This window comes from Melozone crissalis, unplaced genomic scaffold, assembly GCF_028551555.1.
Source record: "Melozone crissalis strain CALT ecotype California unplaced genomic scaffold, PUWL_Pcris_2 ptg000032l_1, whole genome shotgun sequence".
Taxonomy (NCBI): domain Eukaryota; kingdom Metazoa; phylum Chordata; class Aves; order Passeriformes; family Passerellidae; genus Melozone; species Melozone crissalis.
The window spans coordinates 2,585,330-2,605,746 of record NW_026535810.1 but is presented as its reverse complement, the minus strand read 5'-3'; the positions used below and the strand labels follow the sequence as shown (position 1 = coordinate 2,605,746).

General features: G+C 51.4%; 4 protein-coding genes across 4 annotated transcripts; all 4 read right to left on the bottom strand.

Annotated features, from left to right (window-relative positions):
• Positions 1 to 361: 361 nt before the first annotated feature.
• LOC128940309 (granzyme-like protein 1) lies at positions 362 to 2,731 on the bottom strand. The gene is made up of 5 exons (XM_054281655.1): positions 2,674 to 2,731; positions 2,072 to 2,225; positions 1,441 to 1,582; positions 1,067 to 1,324; positions 362 to 541 (listed from the first exon to the last, which is right to left on the bottom strand). The coding sequence occupies exons 1-5, from the start codon at positions 2,729 to 2,731 to the stop codon at positions 362 to 364; spliced, it is 792 nt and encodes a 263-aa protein (XP_054137630.1).
• Positions 2,732 to 6,535: 3,804 nt separating this feature from the next.
• On the bottom strand, positions 6,536 to 8,909 carry LOC128940305 (mast cell protease 1A-like). Its single transcript, XM_054281650.1, has 5 exons — positions 8,852 to 8,909; positions 8,266 to 8,419; positions 7,635 to 7,776; positions 7,262 to 7,519; positions 6,536 to 6,715 (listed from the first exon to the last, which is right to left on the bottom strand). The coding sequence occupies exons 1-5, from the start codon at positions 8,907 to 8,909 to the stop codon at positions 6,536 to 6,538; spliced, it is 792 nt and encodes a 263-aa protein (XP_054137625.1).
• A 3,474-nt stretch (positions 8,910 to 12,383) lies between these two features.
• Positions 12,384 to 14,747, bottom strand: LOC128940308 (cathepsin G-like). The gene is made up of 5 exons (XM_054281654.1): positions 14,690 to 14,747; positions 14,115 to 14,268; positions 13,483 to 13,624; positions 13,109 to 13,366; positions 12,384 to 12,563 (listed from the first exon to the last, which is right to left on the bottom strand). The coding sequence occupies exons 1-5, from the start codon at positions 14,745 to 14,747 to the stop codon at positions 12,384 to 12,386; spliced, it is 792 nt and encodes a 263-aa protein (XP_054137629.1).
• A 2,392-nt stretch (positions 14,748 to 17,139) lies between these two features.
• LOC128940304 (cathepsin G-like) lies at positions 17,140 to 19,033 on the bottom strand. Its single transcript, XM_054281649.1, has 4 exons — positions 18,976 to 19,033; positions 18,239 to 18,537; positions 17,866 to 18,123; positions 17,140 to 17,319 (listed from the first exon to the last, which is right to left on the bottom strand). The coding sequence occupies exons 1-4, from the start codon at positions 19,031 to 19,033 to the stop codon at positions 17,140 to 17,142; spliced, it is 795 nt and encodes a 264-aa protein (XP_054137624.1).
• Between the last annotated feature and the right edge of the window lie 1,384 nt (positions 19,034 to 20,417).

The following is a 20,417-nucleotide window of genomic DNA, read 5'->3' as shown; positions in this document are numbered from 1 at the left end:
ACGGCCACGCCTGGCACATGTGCCAATGGACCCCGAAAACCAGGACACAATGTCAGTCACCTCCTCATTCTCACACTCAGGGTTTCCATCCAGCTCTCAAAAAGGTGGCAGACACAAGTGACTTTGAACATGCTTTTATTGATGGCCAGAAGCAGAGCTGGAGCAGCAATGGGAGGAAAGGAGCAATGGGAAGCTGGGTGTACTTGGGACTTGCATTTACAGCTTGCCACAGAGACTCTCCTTAGTGCCAAAGCCTGTGGCTGCACCACAGGGGCTTCTCTGACTCCACTTCAGCTGCCCCTGGGAGCTTCTGAGCACCAGCAGGTGTTGGATGCATTGTGGAGAAGGGGCAATGAGCATTTTAGTCAGAGGATGGAGAGCAAGAAATTGACTTGCGTGAAAAACCCTTCAGCTTCTTGCGGATCCAGGGCTCAAAGTGGGAGATCCTGGTGAATACATCAGGAGAGAGACGGCCACCACATCCATGAGAAACAATGCCATGAGCCTTCTCATTGCAGACTAATGGGCCACCAGAATCACCCTGTGCCATGAAAGGAGTGAGAGGGGTCAGACATGCCACAGCTCAGCTCTCCCTGCCTTAAGCAGCAAGTTTCCCCTTCCCTCCCTCCAGGTGAAGAACCTCCTCTTCCAAGCACCTCCCTCCCTCCAGAACCAGCTCTCAGCCTTTGTAGCTGCCTCACTACTCCTCTAATCCCACCCATGAAACAATTCAGGCCTGGAGGCTCTATGAGATTCAAAAACTCTAAAAGAACATTGACATACTTTAGACATGGGGAAATATCTAACCCATCTGAGCAAGTATATCACAAGGAATTTACACACCAAAGCACTGGTTAGGCTGAGTAGAACATCCCCAAGTAAGTAAAAAAGCAAATGTTGCTGATAGTTAGGGAAATGCACCCCAATTCAGGGAGCACATTGGCTTCAGAGCTTCTGTGAGGACCCTCAGCTCATCATTCTGGTGTCCTTTTGCTTTCACCAGGGAACTAAGCTGAATTTCCTGTGCCAGCCTCCTCCCAAGCTTGCAACCCAACACAACACTTACAGGGGCAGCTAATGTTTTACTATCTTCTTCACCAACACAGATCATAGACTGACGCTGGTATTTACTGGAAAGCTCCTCACACATTTCCTCATTTTGCACCTCCAGGTCCACCTCCATCAAGACATCACTCAAGACCTTTTTCTTAGATGTCCAGCCCCAGCCAGACACCGTGCATAAATCTCCTGCTCTCACACATTCGTGGTTCTCGGCAATGGAGATACATTGCACATTCTTAGTGATATTGGCTTTTTCCTTCAGCTGTCAGGCAGAGAGAACACGGGGTTAGAGCCAGCAAAGGATGAGGAGCATGTTGAGAGTTTGGGGAGCTGAGAAGGGGGAGATCCCTCAGGCAGGAAGGATCTGTTGGGCCATACCTTCAGCAGCACAATGTCATTTTTCAAGTCTTTACGGGAATATTCAGGATGGATGACCTTTTTTACAACAGGGATCTTCTGCTGGCTCTGTTCCTGCTTCCTTACATTGTGGGCTCCCAGAATCACAGTGACTTTCACTGTCCTGCCAGGAAACACCAACACATTCCAGCTGCATTGGCAGGAACAGCCCCCAGGGCAGGTGGCTGGAGGGAGGTGGTGTTGGAGAAACCTCCCCAGAGCAGCTCTCAGCAAGTTGTCCTCTCTCACCTGGGTTCCTCCCAGAGCCCAGCTGAGGATCCCTCACCCCACACTGACACAGCTGGCAGCTGCCCCGTGCTGAGCACAAAGGGAAGCAGGGCAGGGGACACACTGGAGCCCTTCCCCAGCAGCAGCTCTAAGCCATGGCAGGAACCATGACCCTGGAGACCCCTGTGAGCATTCCTGTCCCCAAGGACACTCAGCCCCAACCAGGCAGACAATTCCTGCACTCACAGAGGGGAGCTCAGCTCCAGAGATGCCTGCTCTGCCTGAAGAGACACAGGGTACTGTTTCAGCCCAGAGCAGGGCTGAGGCACCCTGGGACTGTGTGAGACTGGAAAAAATCATCTATACAAGAACAATGGAGTCTTACCCTTTCATATCCACACAGTGAGCTGCTGAGAGCACTGCGTCTGGGCGAATCAGGAACCCTCCACACACAGTAGAGTTTGTCTTATTTTTCACTTCTAAATAAGCCATGTAGGGTCTGGAGTGGGCCTCAGCTTCCCTTCCGCCAATGATCCTTCCTGGAAGAGAGATGGGAAATGTTAATATGAATGTTTAATATAAATGTTAATATGCTGCTGTTTCCTGTCAAGTTTGGGGCTGCATGAAAGGAATGGCTCATCCTCTAAAGCCAGGTGCCAGTGATCCCAGCAACTCTCCTTCCTGGGGCTGTACAAAGCATTGCTGGTGCAGAGTGGAGAGAAAGACAAGCAGCACTGTCTGGGGTCTGACCTCCCCGGCCTCTGGATGACTCAAATGCCATCAAGGGCACAGTTCTAGTGCCTCTAATGCCTCACTGGTTTCAGGCACAGGCTGAGATGGGAGATGAGAGGAGAGAAGAGATGAGAGGAAAGCAGGAGAGTAGAGCCAGGAGAGAAGGTGAGGCAGGAGCCTTGCCTGAGATTGACTGCTCAGAGTCCATTTGTGCCCTAGCACGTTCCTGTCTAAATCCCATCTCTGTGTACTCACCAGCCCCAGCCCAGGGCAGAAGGACAAAAGCGTTTGTGAGCAGAAGGAGCAGCAGCATCTCCCACCACTGTCCTGAAGAGCCAAAGCAGTGGCTGTGGCCCGGCAGGGAAGAGGTACAGAATGGCCAGTACAGAACCTCTATATATGTCATGGTGAGCTGACACAGGAAACCTCAGCCTGCCTGTAGCTGTGTCATTTACTACTTCTGTTCTCACACCCCCCAAACTGGGAGGGGGTGAGGGGCTCATGAAACATTCCCTGCGGTTTTGTCACGATCTTCTCAAAACGATGGAGAGATCTGAGCTGGTTCAGAGCACCCACAGAGCTCACAGGAAGAGGAAAGGGGTGTCTGTTGAGTGCATGTCCCATCAGAGACCTTTGGAGAGAGCCCCTGGGATCCTGCATGCAGGGTTCATCCACCAGGATTTTGTTTTCTTTTTGTTTTTTGTTTCCCCCGCATTCTCTGATAGCAATGGGATGAGCTGGCCAGGGACAGGCAAAGTTCCTGTTTTTTATCAGAGGGGCTGACTGCCATCAGAGATGTCCTTGGGAAATCAGAAATCACGAATCAGCGTCACCAAGGGACAAGGCCAGTGGGACCCTCTTGACCTCAGCCCTGGTGTTCTGGGGAATCTGACAAGTCCATGGTGATGAGGAAGTCTGAGGTGCAGCTGGGGAGTCATTCTGTGAGCCCAGTCCAGACCAGCAGGTGCCCTGGGCAGGGGCAGTGTGGTATTTTCAGGGTACCCCCTCGTGGGGAGGAAAGGATGAATCTGACTCCGTGTTCTCAGAAGGCTCATCTATTATTTTATATTATACATTAAATTAAAGAATGCTGACTAAAACTTTACTAAAGAATAAAGAAAGGATACTTACAAAACGTTTAACAAGATATTAATGAAAAACTCATGACTCTCTTTTCAGTGGCTGACACAGCCTGACTGTTATTGGTCACTAAGTCAAAACAATTCACGTGTTGGATAAACAATCTCCAACCACATTCCAAAGCAGCAAAACACAGGAGAATCAAATAAGATAATAGTGCTTTCCTTTTTCTCTGAGGCTTCTCAGCTTCCCAGGAGAAGAAATCCTGGCAAAGGGATTTTTCCAGAAAATATGATGGTGACATTTCACCCTTTTTGTGTAATTAAACTACAAAGAGACTGTGTTTGTAATTCTTCTCCTGGGCCCTTGCATAAGATAGAATAAACACATTTCAAGAGGTTTATCCATTGGCAATCAAAACCTCAATCAATTGCTGATGTGGAATGATCAAGGAGATTCTTTACCTGTAGAAAATCATCTTCTATCATATCACTAAAACAAAGCTTACAATACAGAAAATGCAAAAGACAATGAAAGAATTGTTCATTGTTTTAAGTCCAAACAGCTGAGTTTCAGGAGAAAGTCCATTGGCTGGAGATGTTGGTCTTTGACATCCCTGAAAGGTCCTTTTGATCATGAAACAGACTTGCAGAATCCTGAAACAAAGAACAGCTAAAGAAAATCAACAATTATTAAAAATCCATTGATAAAAATCCATTGATAATTATCAACCACTATTGAGAAAATTTCTGGAATGCCGTGGCCACAGCCCTTAATTGAACCACTTGGGCTGAGGCTGACTCATGGCTTTGAATACTTTGAGCTGATAGCTCTTTCCACCTTTTTTTTTTTTTTTTTTTTTTAATGTAGAATCATCAGCACCAGCAGAGGGTTTTACGACCCTGTGGGGGCCCCAGTCCTGTTGGATGGACCAGGCAGCCCAGACCCGGCCCACAGAACGGTGGCCCAGGTTCGGTTAGGGGGCTCAAAGCCCCCAAACGCAGCAGCGGGTGGGATGGAGGCCCCAGCCCAGAGAAACGACCCAAACAGCCCAGACCCGGCCTGCAGGGTGGGATCTCTGTTCTCACAGCCCATCCCCACAATGCTGCCAGTGCCTTGGCAGCAGTGACCGAACACCTCCTCCCCACAGAACCACTGGTGCACGCCGGCGGCAGGGAAGGAGAAGTTTTCCTGGGGATCTCCATCCCTGATCTGGGGGTCATCTTTCCCCAGAACAAGAGAACAACGCTCGCTTTTCGCTGTTTCTCTCGCCCCTGTGGTGCAAACAGCACTGTTCCTGCTTTCTGCCCCTCAGCACCGCCTCCATCCCGTCAGGGCTTGGGGTCAGAGGCAGAGCCCCATGGAGCCACCTCCCTCACACCACTGTTGTTCATGCGGGGAGTAAGGCATTCTAAGCCTCAGCGAGAAGACCCCGACCAAAGACAAATCGGTCCACGAAAAACGCTGTGTCCCAGAAAAACACTGAGTTTGAAAGTTTTCAGCAATCAGCTGTCGAGCTGTGCAGCCTCCACTGAGGGACAGGCTGGTCGCAGGGTCCGACGCAGAGACTGACATGGAAGACAGAGTCCCTGAAGGCGGTGGGACCGCCGGGGGTGGTGGAGCTGCTTCCCCTGCTAGGACTGATGCAGAGAGAGCGGCCACTGCACACATGGAGGCGGTGGCCACGTCTTCTCCTGCTTGTGGGAGCATCAGTGCAGGCACAATTTGTCACACGGCTGAAGCATTGCTTAGCAACACACCAGAATCTGTGAGGGGCGGCAGGGCCGCGGGCAGGGCCTGCAGGCGGCTCCGGAGACGGTGGAAGCGGCAGGGCAGGCGGCGCAGCAGTCAGCGGGGCCTGAGGGGCTGGCGGGGTAGACGCTGCGGGAGCTGGAGCGGTGGGTGTCAGTCTCAGCCCTGGGAGGGGTAAAGGAGGTGGCAGAATCGGTGCAGGGTTGGTCCCCACTATCGCCACCAGCACTGTTGTCATGAATGCAATTCCCGGCTGCGATGCACAGGGACTGGGCATGCTGTGCAGCGAGGGGCTGCCGGCCGCCTCTCTCAGTGAGGGTGGGAGCGGGTCCGCACCCTCCCAGAGTACGGGGCACGGGGAATTCCACAGCAGATCTGGCCATGGATCTCCCTCCGCGGCCGCTGGGGCATCCTCAGGCGGGCAGACAGCAGCGGGGGCACGGCCCCTCTCTGAGACAGGCTGCCATCACTCACTGCTGCTGTCGATCGCCTTGCCCGGCAGCCTGGGCAAAACAGCGAGAGACGATGCTGCCGCCGGATGCACATGATCCACAGAAGCAGAAAAAAACTTCTCAGCTGTGGGCAAAGCCTCACCCACCTGGGATGCAGGGGAGGGTGGGAACCAGGAGTTTCTGTCCTTGGATGGATCCTTCACCTGCTGGCTCTGGTGGGGGGGTATTAACTCCCCACATGAGGCAAGGTACCCCACCAAATGGGCTCTTTGCCTCAGAACTGAGAAAAGCGCTGTAAACGCTGGATGAATTCGGGGCAGCCCACAGCCCCAATCATATTTCTCCCAGAAATAGGGATCCATGGACTGCCAGACCTGTATGTCCAAGGAGCATGTCAGACCAATAAAAATACCATGAAACTTTGCCCATCTGATAAACTGATAGAAATGTCTCTTCACCATATGAAGAGGCAATCAGGGACTGGGACCTGTCCTGCATGCCCCACCAATGCTCAGGTTCTCCCAGAGTGTCATCTAGTCATTCTCACACTCAGGGTTTCCATCCAGCTCCCAAGAAGGCTACAGACACAAGTGATTTTGAACATGCTTTTATTGATGGCCAGAAGCAGAGCTGGAGCAGCAATGGGAGGAAAGGAACAATGGGAAGCTGGGTGTACTTGGGACTTGCATTTACAGCTTGCCAGGAGACTCTCCTTAGTGCCAAAGCCTGTGTCTGCACCACAGCGGCTTCTCTGACTCCACTTCAGCTGCCCCTGGGAGCTTCTGAGCACCAGCAGGTGTTGGATCCATCGTGGAGAAGGGGCAATGAGCATTTTAGTCAGAGGAGGGAGAGCCAGGAATATCTTGGATTGCAAACCTCCTCAGCTGCTTACGGATCCATGGCTCAAAGTACGAGATCCTGGTGAATGCCTTAGGGAAGAGGGGGTCATCATATCCACGAGAAACAATGCCATAAGCCTTGTTCTTGCAGACTAATGGGCCACCAGAATCACCCTGTGCCATGAAAGGAGTGAGAGGGGTCAGACATGCCACAGCTCAGCTCTCCCTGCCTTAAGCAGCAAGTTTCCTCTTCCCTCCCTCCAGGTGAAGAACCTCCTCTTCCAAGCACCTCCCTCCCTCCAGAGCCAGCTCTCAGTGTTTGTAGCTGCCTCACTACTCCTCTAAGCCCACCCATGAAACAATTCAGGCCTGGAGGCTCTCTGAGATTGAAAAACTCAAAAGAAGAACATTGACCTACTTTAGACATGGGGAAATATCTAAGCCATCTGAGCAAAGATATAACAAGGAATTTACACACCAAAGCACTGGTTAGGCTGGGTAAAACATCCCCAAGTAAGTAAAAAAGCAAATGTTGCAAATAGTTAGGAAAATGCACCCCAGTTCAGGGACCACATCGGCTTCAGATCTTCTATGAGGACCCTCAGCTCATCATTCTGAAGGTCCTGGTTCATTCTGGTTTCCTTTGGCTTTCACCTAAGAACTAACCTGAATTTCCAGTCACAACCTCCTCCCAAGCTTGCAGTCCAAAACAACACTTACCTTGTAAGTTGCTTTTTTACGGTTTTCATCACCAACACAGATCATAGACTGAGGCTGGAAGTATTTGGAAAACTTCTGACAGATTTTCTCCTTCTGCACCTTCAATTCCACCTCCCTCAAGACATCACTCGCTGGCGGGTTCAGAGATGTCCGTCCCCAGCCAGACACCCTGCATAAGGCTCCTACTCTCACATGTTCATTTTCCTTGGCAAAGGAGATATATTGCACATTCTCGGTGATCTTGGCTTTTTTCTTCAGCTGTCAGGCAGAGAGAACATGGGGTTAGAGCCAACAAAGGATGAGGACCAAGTTCAGAGTTTGGGGAGGTGAGCAGGGGGAGACCCCCCGGGAGAAAGCATGTGTTGGGCCATACCTTCAGCAGCACAATGTCATTTATGAAGCCTTTACGGGAATATTTAGGATGGATGACCCATTTTTCAACAGGGATCTTCTGCTGGCTCGGTTCTCGTCTCTTTACGTTGTGGGCTCCCAGAATCACAGTGACCCTCACTCTCCTGCCAGGAAACACCAAGACATTCCAGCTGCATTGGCAGGAACAGCCCCCAGGGCAGGTGGTTGGAGGGAGGTGGTGTTGGAGAAACCTCCCCAGAGCAGCTCTCAGCAAGTTGTCCTCTCTCACCTGGGTTCCTTCCAGAGCCCAGCTGAGGATCCCTCACCCCACACTGACACAGCTAGCAGCTGCCCCGTGCTGAGCACAAAGGGAAGCAGGGCAGGGGACACACTGGAGCCCTTCTCCAGCAGCAGCTCTAAGCCATGGCAGGAACCATGACCCTGGAGACCCCTGGGAACATTCCTGTCCCCAAGGACACTCAGCCCCAATCAGGCAGACAATTCCTGGACTCACAGAGGGGAGCTCAGCTCCAGAGATGCCTGCTCTGCCTGAAGAGACACAGGGTACTGTTTCAGCTTGGATCAGGGCTGAGGCACTCTGGGACTGTGTGAGACTGGAAAAAATCACTTGTGCAAGAACAATGGAGTCTTACCCTTTTTTATCCACACAGTGAGCTGCTGAGAGCACTGCATCTGGGCGAATCAGGGACCCTCCACAATTATAAGGTTTTGAGCCATTTTCAATTGTTAAATAAGCCATGTAGGGTCTAGAATGGGGCTTAGCTTCTCGTCCACCAATGATCCTTCCTGGAAGAGAGATGGGAAATGTTAATATGAATGTTAAATATAAATATAAATATGCTGCTGTTTCCTATCAAGTTTGGGGCTGCATGAAAGGAAAGGCTCATCCTCTAATGCCAGGTGCCAGTGATCCCAGCAACTCTCCTTCCTGGGGTTGTCCAAACATTGCTGGGGTACAATGGAGAGAAAGACAAGCAGCACTTTCTGGGGTCTGACCATCCCTGGCTCTGGATGTCTCAAATGCCATCAAGGGCAAGCTCTAGTGCCTCTAATGCCTCACTGGTTTCAGGCACAGGCTGAGCTGGGAGATGAGAGGAGAGAGGAAAGCAGGAGAGTAGAGCCAGGAGAGAAGGTGAGGCAGGAGCCTTGCCTGAGATTGACTGCTCAGAGTCCATCTGTGCCCTTGCATGGTCCTAAATCCCATCTCTGTGTACTCACCAGCCCCAGCCCAGGGCAGAAGGACAAAAGCATTTGTGAGCAGAAGGAGCAGCAGCATCTCCCACCACTGTCCTGAAGAGCCAAAGCAGTGGCTGTGGTCAGGCAGGGGACAGGTACAGAATGGCCAGGATAGAACCTCTATATATGTCATGGTGAGCTGACACAGGAAACCTGTGGCCATGTCATTTACTGCTTTGTTCTCCCTGCCCCCAAACTGTGGTTGGTGAGGGGCTCATGAAACATTCTCTGCGGTTTTGTCACGATCTTCTCAAAAAATTGAGATATCTGGGCTGGTTCAGAGCACCCACAGTGCCCAGGGAGAGGAAAGGGGTGTCTGTTGAGTGCATCTATCATCAGAGACCTTTGGAGACAGCCTCTGGGACTCTGCATGTGGGCTGATTCTGTCTGGATTTTGTTTTCTTTTTGTTTTTTGTTTCCCCCCGTCCTCTGATAGCAATGGGGAGAGCTGGCCAGGGCCAGGGTCAGGCAAAGTTCCTGTTTCTTATCAGAGGGGCTAACTGCCATCAGAGATGTCCTGGTGCAATCAGAAACCACCAGTCAGGGTCACTAAGAGACAAGGCCAGTGGAGCCTCTTGACCTCAGCCCTGGTGTTCTAGGGGATCTGACAAGACCATAGTGATGAGAAAGTCTGAGGTGCAGCTGGGGAGTCATTCTGTGAGCCCAGTCCAGACCAACAGGTGCCCTGGTGTGCTGGTTGAAGGCAAATTTGGAAGAAAACCTCCACAGGGGACCCCTCCAGAAACCACACCCACACAGTCCCTTCCCACAACTGATTCGGGAAGGATTCCTTGGAGAGAAGTGGAAAGAACCTGTTTATTTAACAGGCAAAGCACCCCCCAGCACACAGAATGAACAATACCAGATAACACCACTCTTTCACCCCTCTGGGAAAGATGACAAATTCAGAAAGTCTCTCTTGGGGCTGGTCACTGTTATCAGTCCCTGGGGTGCTGGGGTAGCTGCTGCAGCCACAAGGTGTAACTCTCAGTGTTTCCCAGGTCCCAATCCAGAGCAGGTTTGAGTAGGTCCAAAAAAAGGAAAGGAAAACAGTCCAGGGAAAAATCAGACTGCTTAGCTAAACAAATGAGCAGAAGCAAAAGCAAGAGCAAGAGCAAAGCTAAAGCCAAGAAAAAGCAAGAGTAGCCCTGTGTACTGCCCTGTCTCTGTGTCCTAGCTGTGGAGAAGTGGCTGATAACAAACCCAAAACAAAACTTTCACTCTTCCAAGCCAATCTTGAAAGCACAGAATATAATATCCAGCATAAACAGAACAATGACTGGGGATACAAGCATCTTTACGTCACCCTAGAAAAAAATTTCTAAAAAACCTGGAGAGATCTGGGCTGGTTCAGAGCACTAACAGTGCACAGGGAGAGGAAAGGGGTGTCTGTTGAGTGCATATCCCATCGGAGATGTTTGGAGAGAGCCCCTGAGACCCTGCGTGGGTCGGCTGCTTCTATCTTGGTATTTTTTGATGGTTTTTTGTTTCCCCCTGTCCTCTGATAGCAATGGGGAGAACTGGCCAGGGTCAGGCAAAGTTCCTGTTTTTTATCAGAGGAGCTAACTGCCATCAGAGATGTCCTTCGGAAATAAGAAACCGCCTGTCAGGGTCACTAAGGGACAAGGCCCGTGGAGCCACATGACCTCAACCCTGGTATTCTAGGGAATCTGAGAAGTCCATGGTGATGAGGAGGTCTGAGGTGCAGCTGGGGAGTCATTCTGTGAGCCCAGTCCAGACCAGCAGGTGCCCTGGGCAGGTGCAGGGCTGGCTGAGACACAGCTGGAGCTCAGCTGAGGACCAAGATCAGGGTGTCCCATGAGAAGGGAGAAGCCCTTCCTGGGCCCTCTCTGAGTCCTCCCTGGCAGCTCTGGTTAAGTGTTACAGCCTGGAAGGGACTCAGCCCCTGTTTCCATGACCCTCCTTTGGCCATGAGCCCAGCCAGTGAAACCTCCAGGATCTGTGACTTTCTCGCTGTAGCCTATGTTTACATGTGTCCCCCCAGACCCGTCCGAGCAAGCCAGACAGTCCCATCCCAGGATTCCATCCCCTCTTGCGTTAAAGCCACCGTTTTTCTCTTTTGCGCACTCTCCCACTGCCCCTCTTTGAGCCACGTGGATTCCGCGCTCCACCCGCGCTCTGCCAGCACCCGCATGGGGCAGCTCTTTGCAGCCAGCACCACTCTCCACCGCGAGAAAGAAGAACACCCACATGGTGATAAGTCCCTGATCTTGGCCTTATCACTGAGCTATGAGGGATAGTTCAGATAACTCAGTCCGTCTGGGAGACAGAGTGCCCGAATACCCAGTCAGCTCGCAGCCGCCGCACGCTGCCCTTAGCAATCTCAGTGATTGTCAGCTCTTTGGTGATTCTCAGCTCTCTTAGGATTTCAGCTCTTTGCTTGCTTGCTAGGGCGCCTTTGGCTGAGGCAGAAGCAGACGTGAGAGAGCAGAAGGAGAGGTCCTGGCGGTTCCACAGTGAAGGTTTACTGGGGAGTCTGCGAAGGTTTCCAGTGACAGCTCTTCTTCTGTCGAATGGGCTAAAACTGCCCCTTGTTATAGGGTATAGGGGAATCCAAACTTGTCCAATAGTAAGGGTCAGGGAAAAGTGACCTATGAGGTCACAGAGATAAGCTATGGGGTCACGGTAGAAAAAGACAGGACCTTATTTTGCTGTCTCAACGTGACTCAGCAGTTCCTACAGTTAAGTCTCAATCCTCCATGGAGCTCTCCTAAGCTTCATGGGGTCTGTTACAGTGCCCTGGGAGAGATCGCAGCCATGGGCGCAGCTGTGGTTCCTGCCAAGGGAGAGATCGTGGCCATCCGCGCAGGTGTGGCTCTTTCCGTGGGAGAGATCGCTGCCACGGCTGCTGCCAGTGCCAGTGCCCAGAGTGTTGTGTCCCCTGCCTCGCTTCGGCGCTGCTCCTGCAGCGGGAAAGGACAACTCTTGTGCCGCGATGCCGATTCCACGCAGTGCCGCCCCAACACCACTTCTGCGTGGGAAAGAACTAAAACAGCTTGAAGAAGCAAGCAAAGAGTCCTTCCTTTTTTCCTTCCCCCATTCCTTTGTTGTTGTGTCCAGAATTATCAGATGCCGCTGGTGGTTTAGGACCCCAGCCAGTGGCTGAACCGTGATCTGGCCTGCTGGCAGCGCGCAGCCACTCCAGGCACAGGTGCCAATCAACCCCCGCAATCAGGACACAATATCAGTCACCTCCTCATTCTCACACTCAGGGTTTGAATCCAGCTCCCAAGAATGCTGCAGACACAAGTGACTTTGAACATGCTTTTATTGATGGCCAGAAGCAAAGCTGGAGAAGCAGTGAGAGGAAAGGAGCGATGGGAAACTGGGTGTCCTTGGGAGCTGCACTTGTAGCTTGCCACGGAGACTCTCCTTAGTGCCAAAGCCTGTGCCTGCACCACAGGGGCTTCTCTGACTCTGCTCCAGCTGCCCCTGGGAGCTTCTGAGCACCAGCATGTGTTGGATACATTGTGGAGAAGGGGTAATGAGCATTTTAGTCAGAGGATGGAGAGCCAGGAATATCTTGGAGTGAAAACCTCCTCAGCTCCTTTTGGATCCAGGGCTCAAAGTGGGAGATCCTGGTGAATGCCTCAGGGAAGAGGTTGCACCCACATCCATAAGAAACAATGCCATGAGCCTTCTTCTTGCAGACTAATGGGCCACCAGAATCACCCTGTGCCATGAAAGGAGTGAGAGGGGTCAGACATGCCACAGCTCAGCTCTCCCTGCCTTAAGCAGCAAGTTTCCTCTTCCTTCCTTCCTGGTGAAGAGCCTCCTCTTCCAAGCACCTCCCTCCCAGCAGAACCAGCTCTCAGCATTTGTAGCTGCCTTACTACTCCTCTAAGCCCACCCATGAAACACTTCACGCCTGGAGGCTCTCTGAGATTCAAGAACTCTAAAAGAACATTGACCTTTTTTTAGCCATGGGGAAATATCTAACCCATCTGATCATGGATATCACAAGGAATTTACACCCCAAAGCACTGGTTAGGCTGGGTAAAACATCCCCAAGTATGTAAAAAAGCAAATGTTGCTGATAGTTAGGAAAATGCACCCCAATTCAGGGAGCACATCAGCTTGAGAGCTTCTGTGAGGACCCTCAGCTCATCATTCTGAAGGTCCTGGTTCATTCTGGTTTCCTTTGGCTTTCACCTGGGAACTAAGCTGAATTTCCAGTCCCAACCTCCTCCCAAGCTTGCAGCCCAAAACAACCCTTACCTCGTAAGTTCCTTTTTTACTGTATTTATCACCAACACAGATCATAGATTGAGGCTTGTAGTCAGGAAGAAACTCCTTACATATTTCCTCCTTTTGCACCTTCAGTTTCACCTCCATCAAGACATCGCTCCTCTGCCCTGTCACAGATGTCTGTCCCCAGCCAGGCACATTACATTCAGATCCTACTCTCACACTTTCATTTTCCTTGGGAATGGAGATCAACTTCACATTCTTGTTGATGATGGCATTTTGCTCCAGCTGTCAGGCAGAGAGAACAAGGGGTTAGAGCCAGCAAAGGATGAGGAGCAAGTTCAGAGTTTGGGGAGGCGAGCAGGGGGAGAGCCCTCAGGCAGGAAGGATCTGTTGGGCCATACCTTCAGCAGCATGATGTCATTTTTCACGGGCTTAGGGGAATATTCAGGATGGATGACCCATTGTTCAACACGGATCTTCTGCTGGCTCGGTTCTTGTCTGTTCACATTGTGGGCTCCCAGAATCACAGTGACATTCTCTATCCTGTCAGGAAACACCAACACATTCCAGCTGCATTGACAGGAACAGCCACCAGGGCAGGTGGCTGGAGGGAGGTGGTGTTGGAGAAACCTCCCCAGAGCAGCTCTCAGCAAGTTGTCCTCTCTCACCTGGGTTCCTTCCTGAGCCCAGCTGAGGATGCCTCACCCCACACTGACACAGCTGGCAGCTGCCCCGTGCTGAGCACAAAGGGAAGCAGGGCAGGGGACACACTGGAGCCCTTCTCCAGCAGCAGCTCTAAGCCATGGCAGGAACCATGACCCTGGAGACCCCTGTGAGCATTCCTGTCCCCAAGGACACTCAGCCCCAACCAGGCAGACAATTCCTGCACTCACAGAGGGGAGCTCAGCTCCAGAGATGCCTGCTCTGCCTGAAGAGACACAGGGTACTGTTTCAGCCTGGATCAGGGCTGAGGCACTCTGGGACTGTGTGAGACTGGAAAAAAATCACCTGTGCAAGAACAATGGAGTCTTACCCTTCTTCATCCACACAGTGAGCTGCTGAGAGCACTGCATCTGGGCGAATCAGGAACCCTCCACACTTAATATGGTGTGAGTCAGTTTCAATTTCTAAAAAAGCCATGTAGGGTCTGGAGTGGGCCACAGCTTTCTTTCCACCAATGATCCTTCCTGGAAGAGAGATGGGAAATGTTAACATCAATGTTAATGTGCTGCTGTTTCCTGTCAAGTTTGGGACTGCATGAAAGGAAAGGCTCATCCTCTAATGCCAGGTGCCAGTGATCCCAACAACTCTCCTTCCTGGGGCTGTACAAAGCATTGCTGGGGCACAATGGAGAGAAAGACAAGCAGCACTGTCTGGGGTCTGACCATCCCTGGCACTGCATGACTCAAATGCCATCAAGGGCACAGCTCTAGTGCCTCTAATGCCTCACTGGTTTCAGGCATAGGCTGAGCTGGGAGAGGAGAGGAGAGAGGAAAGCAGGAGAGTAGAGCCAGGAGAGTAGGTGAGGCAGGAGCCTTGCCTGAGATTGACTGCTCAGAGTCCATCTGTGCCCTTGCATGTTCCTAAGTCCCATCTCTGTGTACTCACCAGCCCCAGCCCAGGGCAGAAGGACAAAAGCATTTGTGAGCAGAAGGAGCAGCAGCATCTCCCACCACTGTCCTGAAGAGCCAAACCAGTAGCAGTGGCTGTGGCCAGGCAGGAGACAGGTACAGAATGGCCAGTACTGCACCTCTATATATGTCATGGTGAGCTGACACAGGAAACCTCAGCTTGCCTGTAGACGTGTCATTTGCTGCTTTTGTTCTCACAACCCCCAAACTGTGGTTGGTGAGGGGCTCATGATGACACGTTCTCTGCTTTTTTGTCACGATCTTCTCAAAAAATGGAGAGATCAGGGCTGGTTCAGAGCACCCACAGTGCACACAGGGACAGGAAAGGGATGTTTTTTGAGTGCATATCCCATCACACAGGTTTTGAGAGAGCCCCTGGGACCCTGCATGCAGGATGCTTCCACCAGGATATTTTTTTCTTTTTGTTTTTCGTTTCCCACTGTCCTCTGATGGCAATGGGGAGAGCTGGCAAGGGACAGGCCAAGTTCCTGTTTTTTATCAGAGGGGCTAACTGCCATCAGAGATTTCCTTGGGAAATAAGAAACCGCCACTCAGGGTTGTTATGGGACAAGGCCAGTGGGAGCCTCATGACCTCAGCCCTGATGTTCTAGGGGATCTGAGAAGTCCCTGGTGATGAGGAAGTCTGAGGTGCAGCTGGGGAGTCATTCTGTGGGCCCAGTCCAGACCAGCAGGTGCTCTGGGCAGGTGCAGGGCTGGCTGAGACACAGCTGGAGCTCAGCTGAGGAACAGGCTCAGGGTGTCCCCATGAGAAGGGAGCAGCCCTGCCTGGGCCCTCTCTGAGTCCTCCCTGGCAGCTCTGGGTCAGTGTTACAGCCTGGAAGGGACTCAGCCCCTGTTTCCATGAGCCACCTTTGGCCATGAGCCCAGCCAGTGAAACCTCCAGGATCTGTGACTTTTCTGCTCCAGGCTATGTTTACATGTGTCCCCCCAGACCCCTCCTAGCCTGCCAGACAGTCCCATCCCAGGATTCCATCCCCTCTTGCGTTAAAGCCTCTGTTTTTCTCTTTTGCGCACTCTCCCACTGCCTGCTCTTTGAGCCACGTGGATTCCGCGCTCCACCCGCGCTCTGCCGGCACCCGCATGGGGCAGCTCTTTGCAGCCAGCACCACTCTCCACCGCGAGAATGAAGAACACCCACATGGTGATAAGTCCCTGATCTTGGCCTTATCACTGAGCTATGAGGGATAGTTCGGATAACTCAGTCCGTCTGGGAGACAGAGTGCCCGAATACCCAGTCAGCTCGCAGCCGCCACAGGCTGCCCTTAGCAATCTTAGTGATTGTCAGCTCTTTGGTGATTCTCAGCTGTCTTAGGATTTCAGCTCTTTGCTTGCTTGCTAGGGCGCCTTTGGCTGAGGCAGAAGCAGATGCGAGAGAGGAGAAGGAGAGGTCTTGGCGGTTCCACATCGATGGTTTATTGGGGAGTCTGCAAAGGCTTCCAGCGACAGCTCTTCTTCTGTCGAATGGGCTAAACCAGCCCCTTTTTATAGGGTATAGGGGGATCCAAACTTGTCCAATACTAAGAGTCAGGGAAAAGTGACCTATGAGGTTACAGAGATAAGCTATGGGGCAAGGGGTAGGAAAAGACAGGAGCTTATTTTGCTGTCTCCTCATGACTCAGCAGTTCCTACAGTTAAGTCTCAATCCTCCATGGAGCTCTCCTAAGCTGCATGGGGTCTACTGCAGTGTGGCATCAGCTGCCCTGGGAGAGATCACGGCGTGGGCGCAGCTCTGGCTCCTGCCAAGGGAGAGATCGTGGCCGTGGCCGCTGCCAGTGCCCATGAGTGTTGTGTCCCCTGCCTCGCTTCGGCGCTGCTCCTGCTGCGGGAAAGAACAACTCCAGTGCCACAATGCCAATTCCACGCAGCGCCACCCCGACACCGCTTCTGCACGGGAAAGAACTAAAGCAGCTCATAGAAGCAAGCAGAGAGTCCTTCCTTTTCTCCTTTGAACTCATCCTTCAGTGTTGAGTCCAAATTATTCAATGCCTCTGGTGGTTTAGGAGCCGAACTAGTGGCTGAACTGTGATTTGACCTGCTGGCAGCGCGCAGGCACTCCTGGCACATGTGCCAATCAACCCCCGCGACCAGGACACAATGTCAGTCACCTCCTCATTCTCACATTTAGGGTTTGAATCCAGCTCCCAAGAATGCTGCAGACACAAGTGAGTTTGAACATGCTTTTATTGATGGCCAGAAGCAGAGCAGGAGCAGCAGTGGGAGGCAAGGAGCAATGGGAAGCTGGGTGTCCTTGGGACTTGCATTTACAGCTTGCCACACAGACTCTCCTTAGTGCCAAAGGCTGTGGCTGCACCACAGGGGCTTCTCTGAGTCCACTTCAGTTGCCCCTGGGAGCTTGTGAGCACCAGCAGGTGTTGGATGCATTGTGGTGAAGGGGCACTGACCATTTTAGTCAGAGGATGGAGAGCCAGGAATATCTTGGAGTGAAAACCTTGTCAGCTGCTCACGGATCCAGGGCTCAAAGTGGGAGATCCTGGTGAATGCCTCAGGGAAGCGGTTCTCTTTGAGTGCATGAGAAACAATGCCATGAGCCTTCTTCTTGCAGACTAATGGGCCACCAGAATCACCCTGTGCCATGAAAGGAGTGAGAGGAGTCAGACATGCCACAGCTCAGCTCTCCCTGCCTTAAGCAGCAAGTTTCCTCTTCCCTCCCTCCACGTGAAGCACCTCGTCTTCCAAGCACCTCCCTCCCTCCAGACCCAGCTCTCAGTGTTTGTAGCTGCCTCACTACTCCTCTAAGCCCACCCATTAAACAATTCAGGCCTGGAGGCTCTCTGAGTTTCAAAAACTCAGAAGAAGAACATTGACCTACTTTAGCCATGGGGAAATATCTAACCCATCTGAGCAAGGATATCACAAGGATTTTACACACCAAAGCACTGGTTAGGCTGGGTAGAACATCCCCAGGTAAGTAAAAAAGCAAATGTTGCTGATAGTTAGGAAAATGCGCCCCAATTCAGGGAGCACATCAGCTTGAGAGCTTCTGTGAGGACCCTCAGCTCATCATTCTGAAGGTCCTGGTTCATTCTGGTTTCCTTTGGCTTTCATCTGGGAACTAAGCTGACTTTCCAGTCCCAACCTCATCCCAGTCTTGCAGCCCAAAACAACACTTACATGGGAAGTTGCTTTTTTATTGTTTTCGTCACCAACACAGATCATAGACTGAGGCTGGTAGTTAGGGATACGATGCTGACAGATTTTCTCCTTTTGCACCTTCAGTTTCACTTCTCTCATCACATTAGTCTTGTTTCCTGTGTCAGATGTCCGGCCCCAGCCAGACACCGTGCATAAAGCTCCTTCTCTCACCCGTTCATTTCTCCTGGGAATTGAGATAAACTGCACATTCTTATTGATCCTGGCCCTTGGCTTCAGCTGTCAGGCAGAAATAACACGGGGTTAGAGGCAGCAAAGGATTAGGAGCAAGTTCAGAGTTTGGGGAGGCGAGCAGGGGGAGATCCCTCAGGAGGAAGGATGTGTTGGGCCGTACCTTCAGCAGCACGATGTCATTTTTGAAGCCTTCATGGGAATATTCAGGATGGATGACCCATTGTCTCACACGGATCTTTTGCTGGCTCCGTTCTCGGCTGTTTATGTTGTGGGCTCCCAGAATCACAGTGACCCTCACGGCCCTGCCTTTTTTATCCACACAGTGAGCTGCTGAGAGAACTGCATCTGGGCGAATCAGGAACCCTCCACAGGTATAAATATCTGAGCTATTTTCAATTTTTAAGTAAGCCATGTAGGGTCTGGAGTGAGCCTTCACTTTCGTTCCACCAATGATCCTTCCTGGAAGAGAGATGGAAAATGTTAATATGAATGTTAAATATACATGTTAATATGCTGCTGTTTCCTATCAAGTTTGGGGCTGCATGAAAGGAAAGGCTCATCCTCTAATGCCAGGTGCCAGTGATCCCAACCACTTTCCTTCCTGGGGCTGTCCAAAGCATTTCTGCTGCACAGTGGAGAGAAGGACAAGCAGCACTGTCTGGGGTCTGACCACCCCTGGCTCTGGATGACTCCAATGCCATCAAGGGCACAGCTCTAGTGCCTCTAATGCCTCACTGGCTTCAGGCACAGGTTGAGCTGGGAGATGAGAGGAGAGAGGAAAGCAGGAGAGTAGAGCCAGGAGAGAAGGTGAGGCAGGAGCCTTGCCTGGGATTGACTGCTCAGAGTCCATCTGTGCCCTTGCATGTTCCTGTCTAAGTCCCATCTCTGTGTACTCACCAGCCCCAGCCCAAGGCAGAAGGACAAAAGCATTTGTGAGCAGAAGGAGCAGCAGCATCTCCCACCACTGTCCTGAAGAGCCAAACCAGTAGCTGTGATCAGGCAGGAAACAGGTACAGAATGACAACCTCTATATATGTCATGAGGAGCTGACACAGGAAACCTCAGCCTGCCTGTAGCTGTGTCATTTATTGCTTTTGTTCTCACACCCCCCAAACTGTGAGGGGGTGAGGGGCTCGTGACACCTTCTCTGCTCTTTGGTCACGGTCTTCTCAAACAATGGAGAGATCTGGGCTGGTTCAGAGCACCCACAGAGCTCACAGGATCAGGAAAGGGGTGTCTGTTGAGTGCATATCCCATCAGAGACCTTTGGAGAGAGCCCCTGGGACACTTAATGTGGGCTGCTTCCATCTGGATTTTTTGTTGTTGTTGTTGTTGTTGTTTTTGTTGATTTTGTTTTTCATTTCCCCCCCATCCTCTGATAGCAATGGGGAGAGCTGGCCAGGGACAGGCAGAATTCCTATTTTTTATCAGAGGGGCTGAATGCCATCAGAGATGTCCTTGGGAAATCAGAAATCACCGATCAGGGTCACTAAGGGACTGAATCTGACTCCATGTTCCCAGAAGGCTAATTTATTATTTTATGTCACTATATTACATTAAATAATGCTATAGTAAAACTATGCTAAACAATAGAGAAAGGATACTTACACAAGGCTAACAAGATAATATTTAAAAACTCGTGACTCTCTCCTCAGAGTATAACACAGCCTGACTGTTATTGGCCATGAAGTCAAAACAATTCACATGAAACTTATCAAACAACCACCTGTTGGATAAACGATCTCCAACCACATTCCAAAGCAGCAAAACGCAGGAGAAGCAAATGACATAATATTGTTTTCCTTTCTCTCTGAGGCTTCTCATCTTCCCAGGAACAAAGTCCTGGCAAAGGGATTTTTCCAGAAAATGTGACAGTGACAGGTGCAGGGCTGGCTGAGACACAGCTGGAGCTCAGCTGAGGACCAGGCTCGGGGTGTCCCCATGAGAAGGGAGCAGCCCTGCCTCGGCCCTCTCTGAGTCCTCCCTGGCAGCTCTGGGTCAGTGTTACAGCCTGGAGGGCACCCAGCCCCTGTTTCCATGATTGTGCTTCCAGCCAGTGCAACCTCATGATGTTCCAGATTTTACATGGCTTTGATCTAGAGAAAGCCCACTAATAAATCCTCCAGAGCACACTGGCATTGCCCCTTACCCTGCGTTCTAAAAAGACCATGGGCTGTAGTCCCTGTCCTGGGGATCCTCCTGGAAGCTGTTTGGGGGAAGGTACAATTTCAGAAGTAATGGGAGATCTGGAAAATTCACATAAATTCCATTCTTAGAGTGTTTTCTTCCTCTCTGCTCACCACACAGGGGATTGGCTCAGGAGAGCCAAATGCTCATCA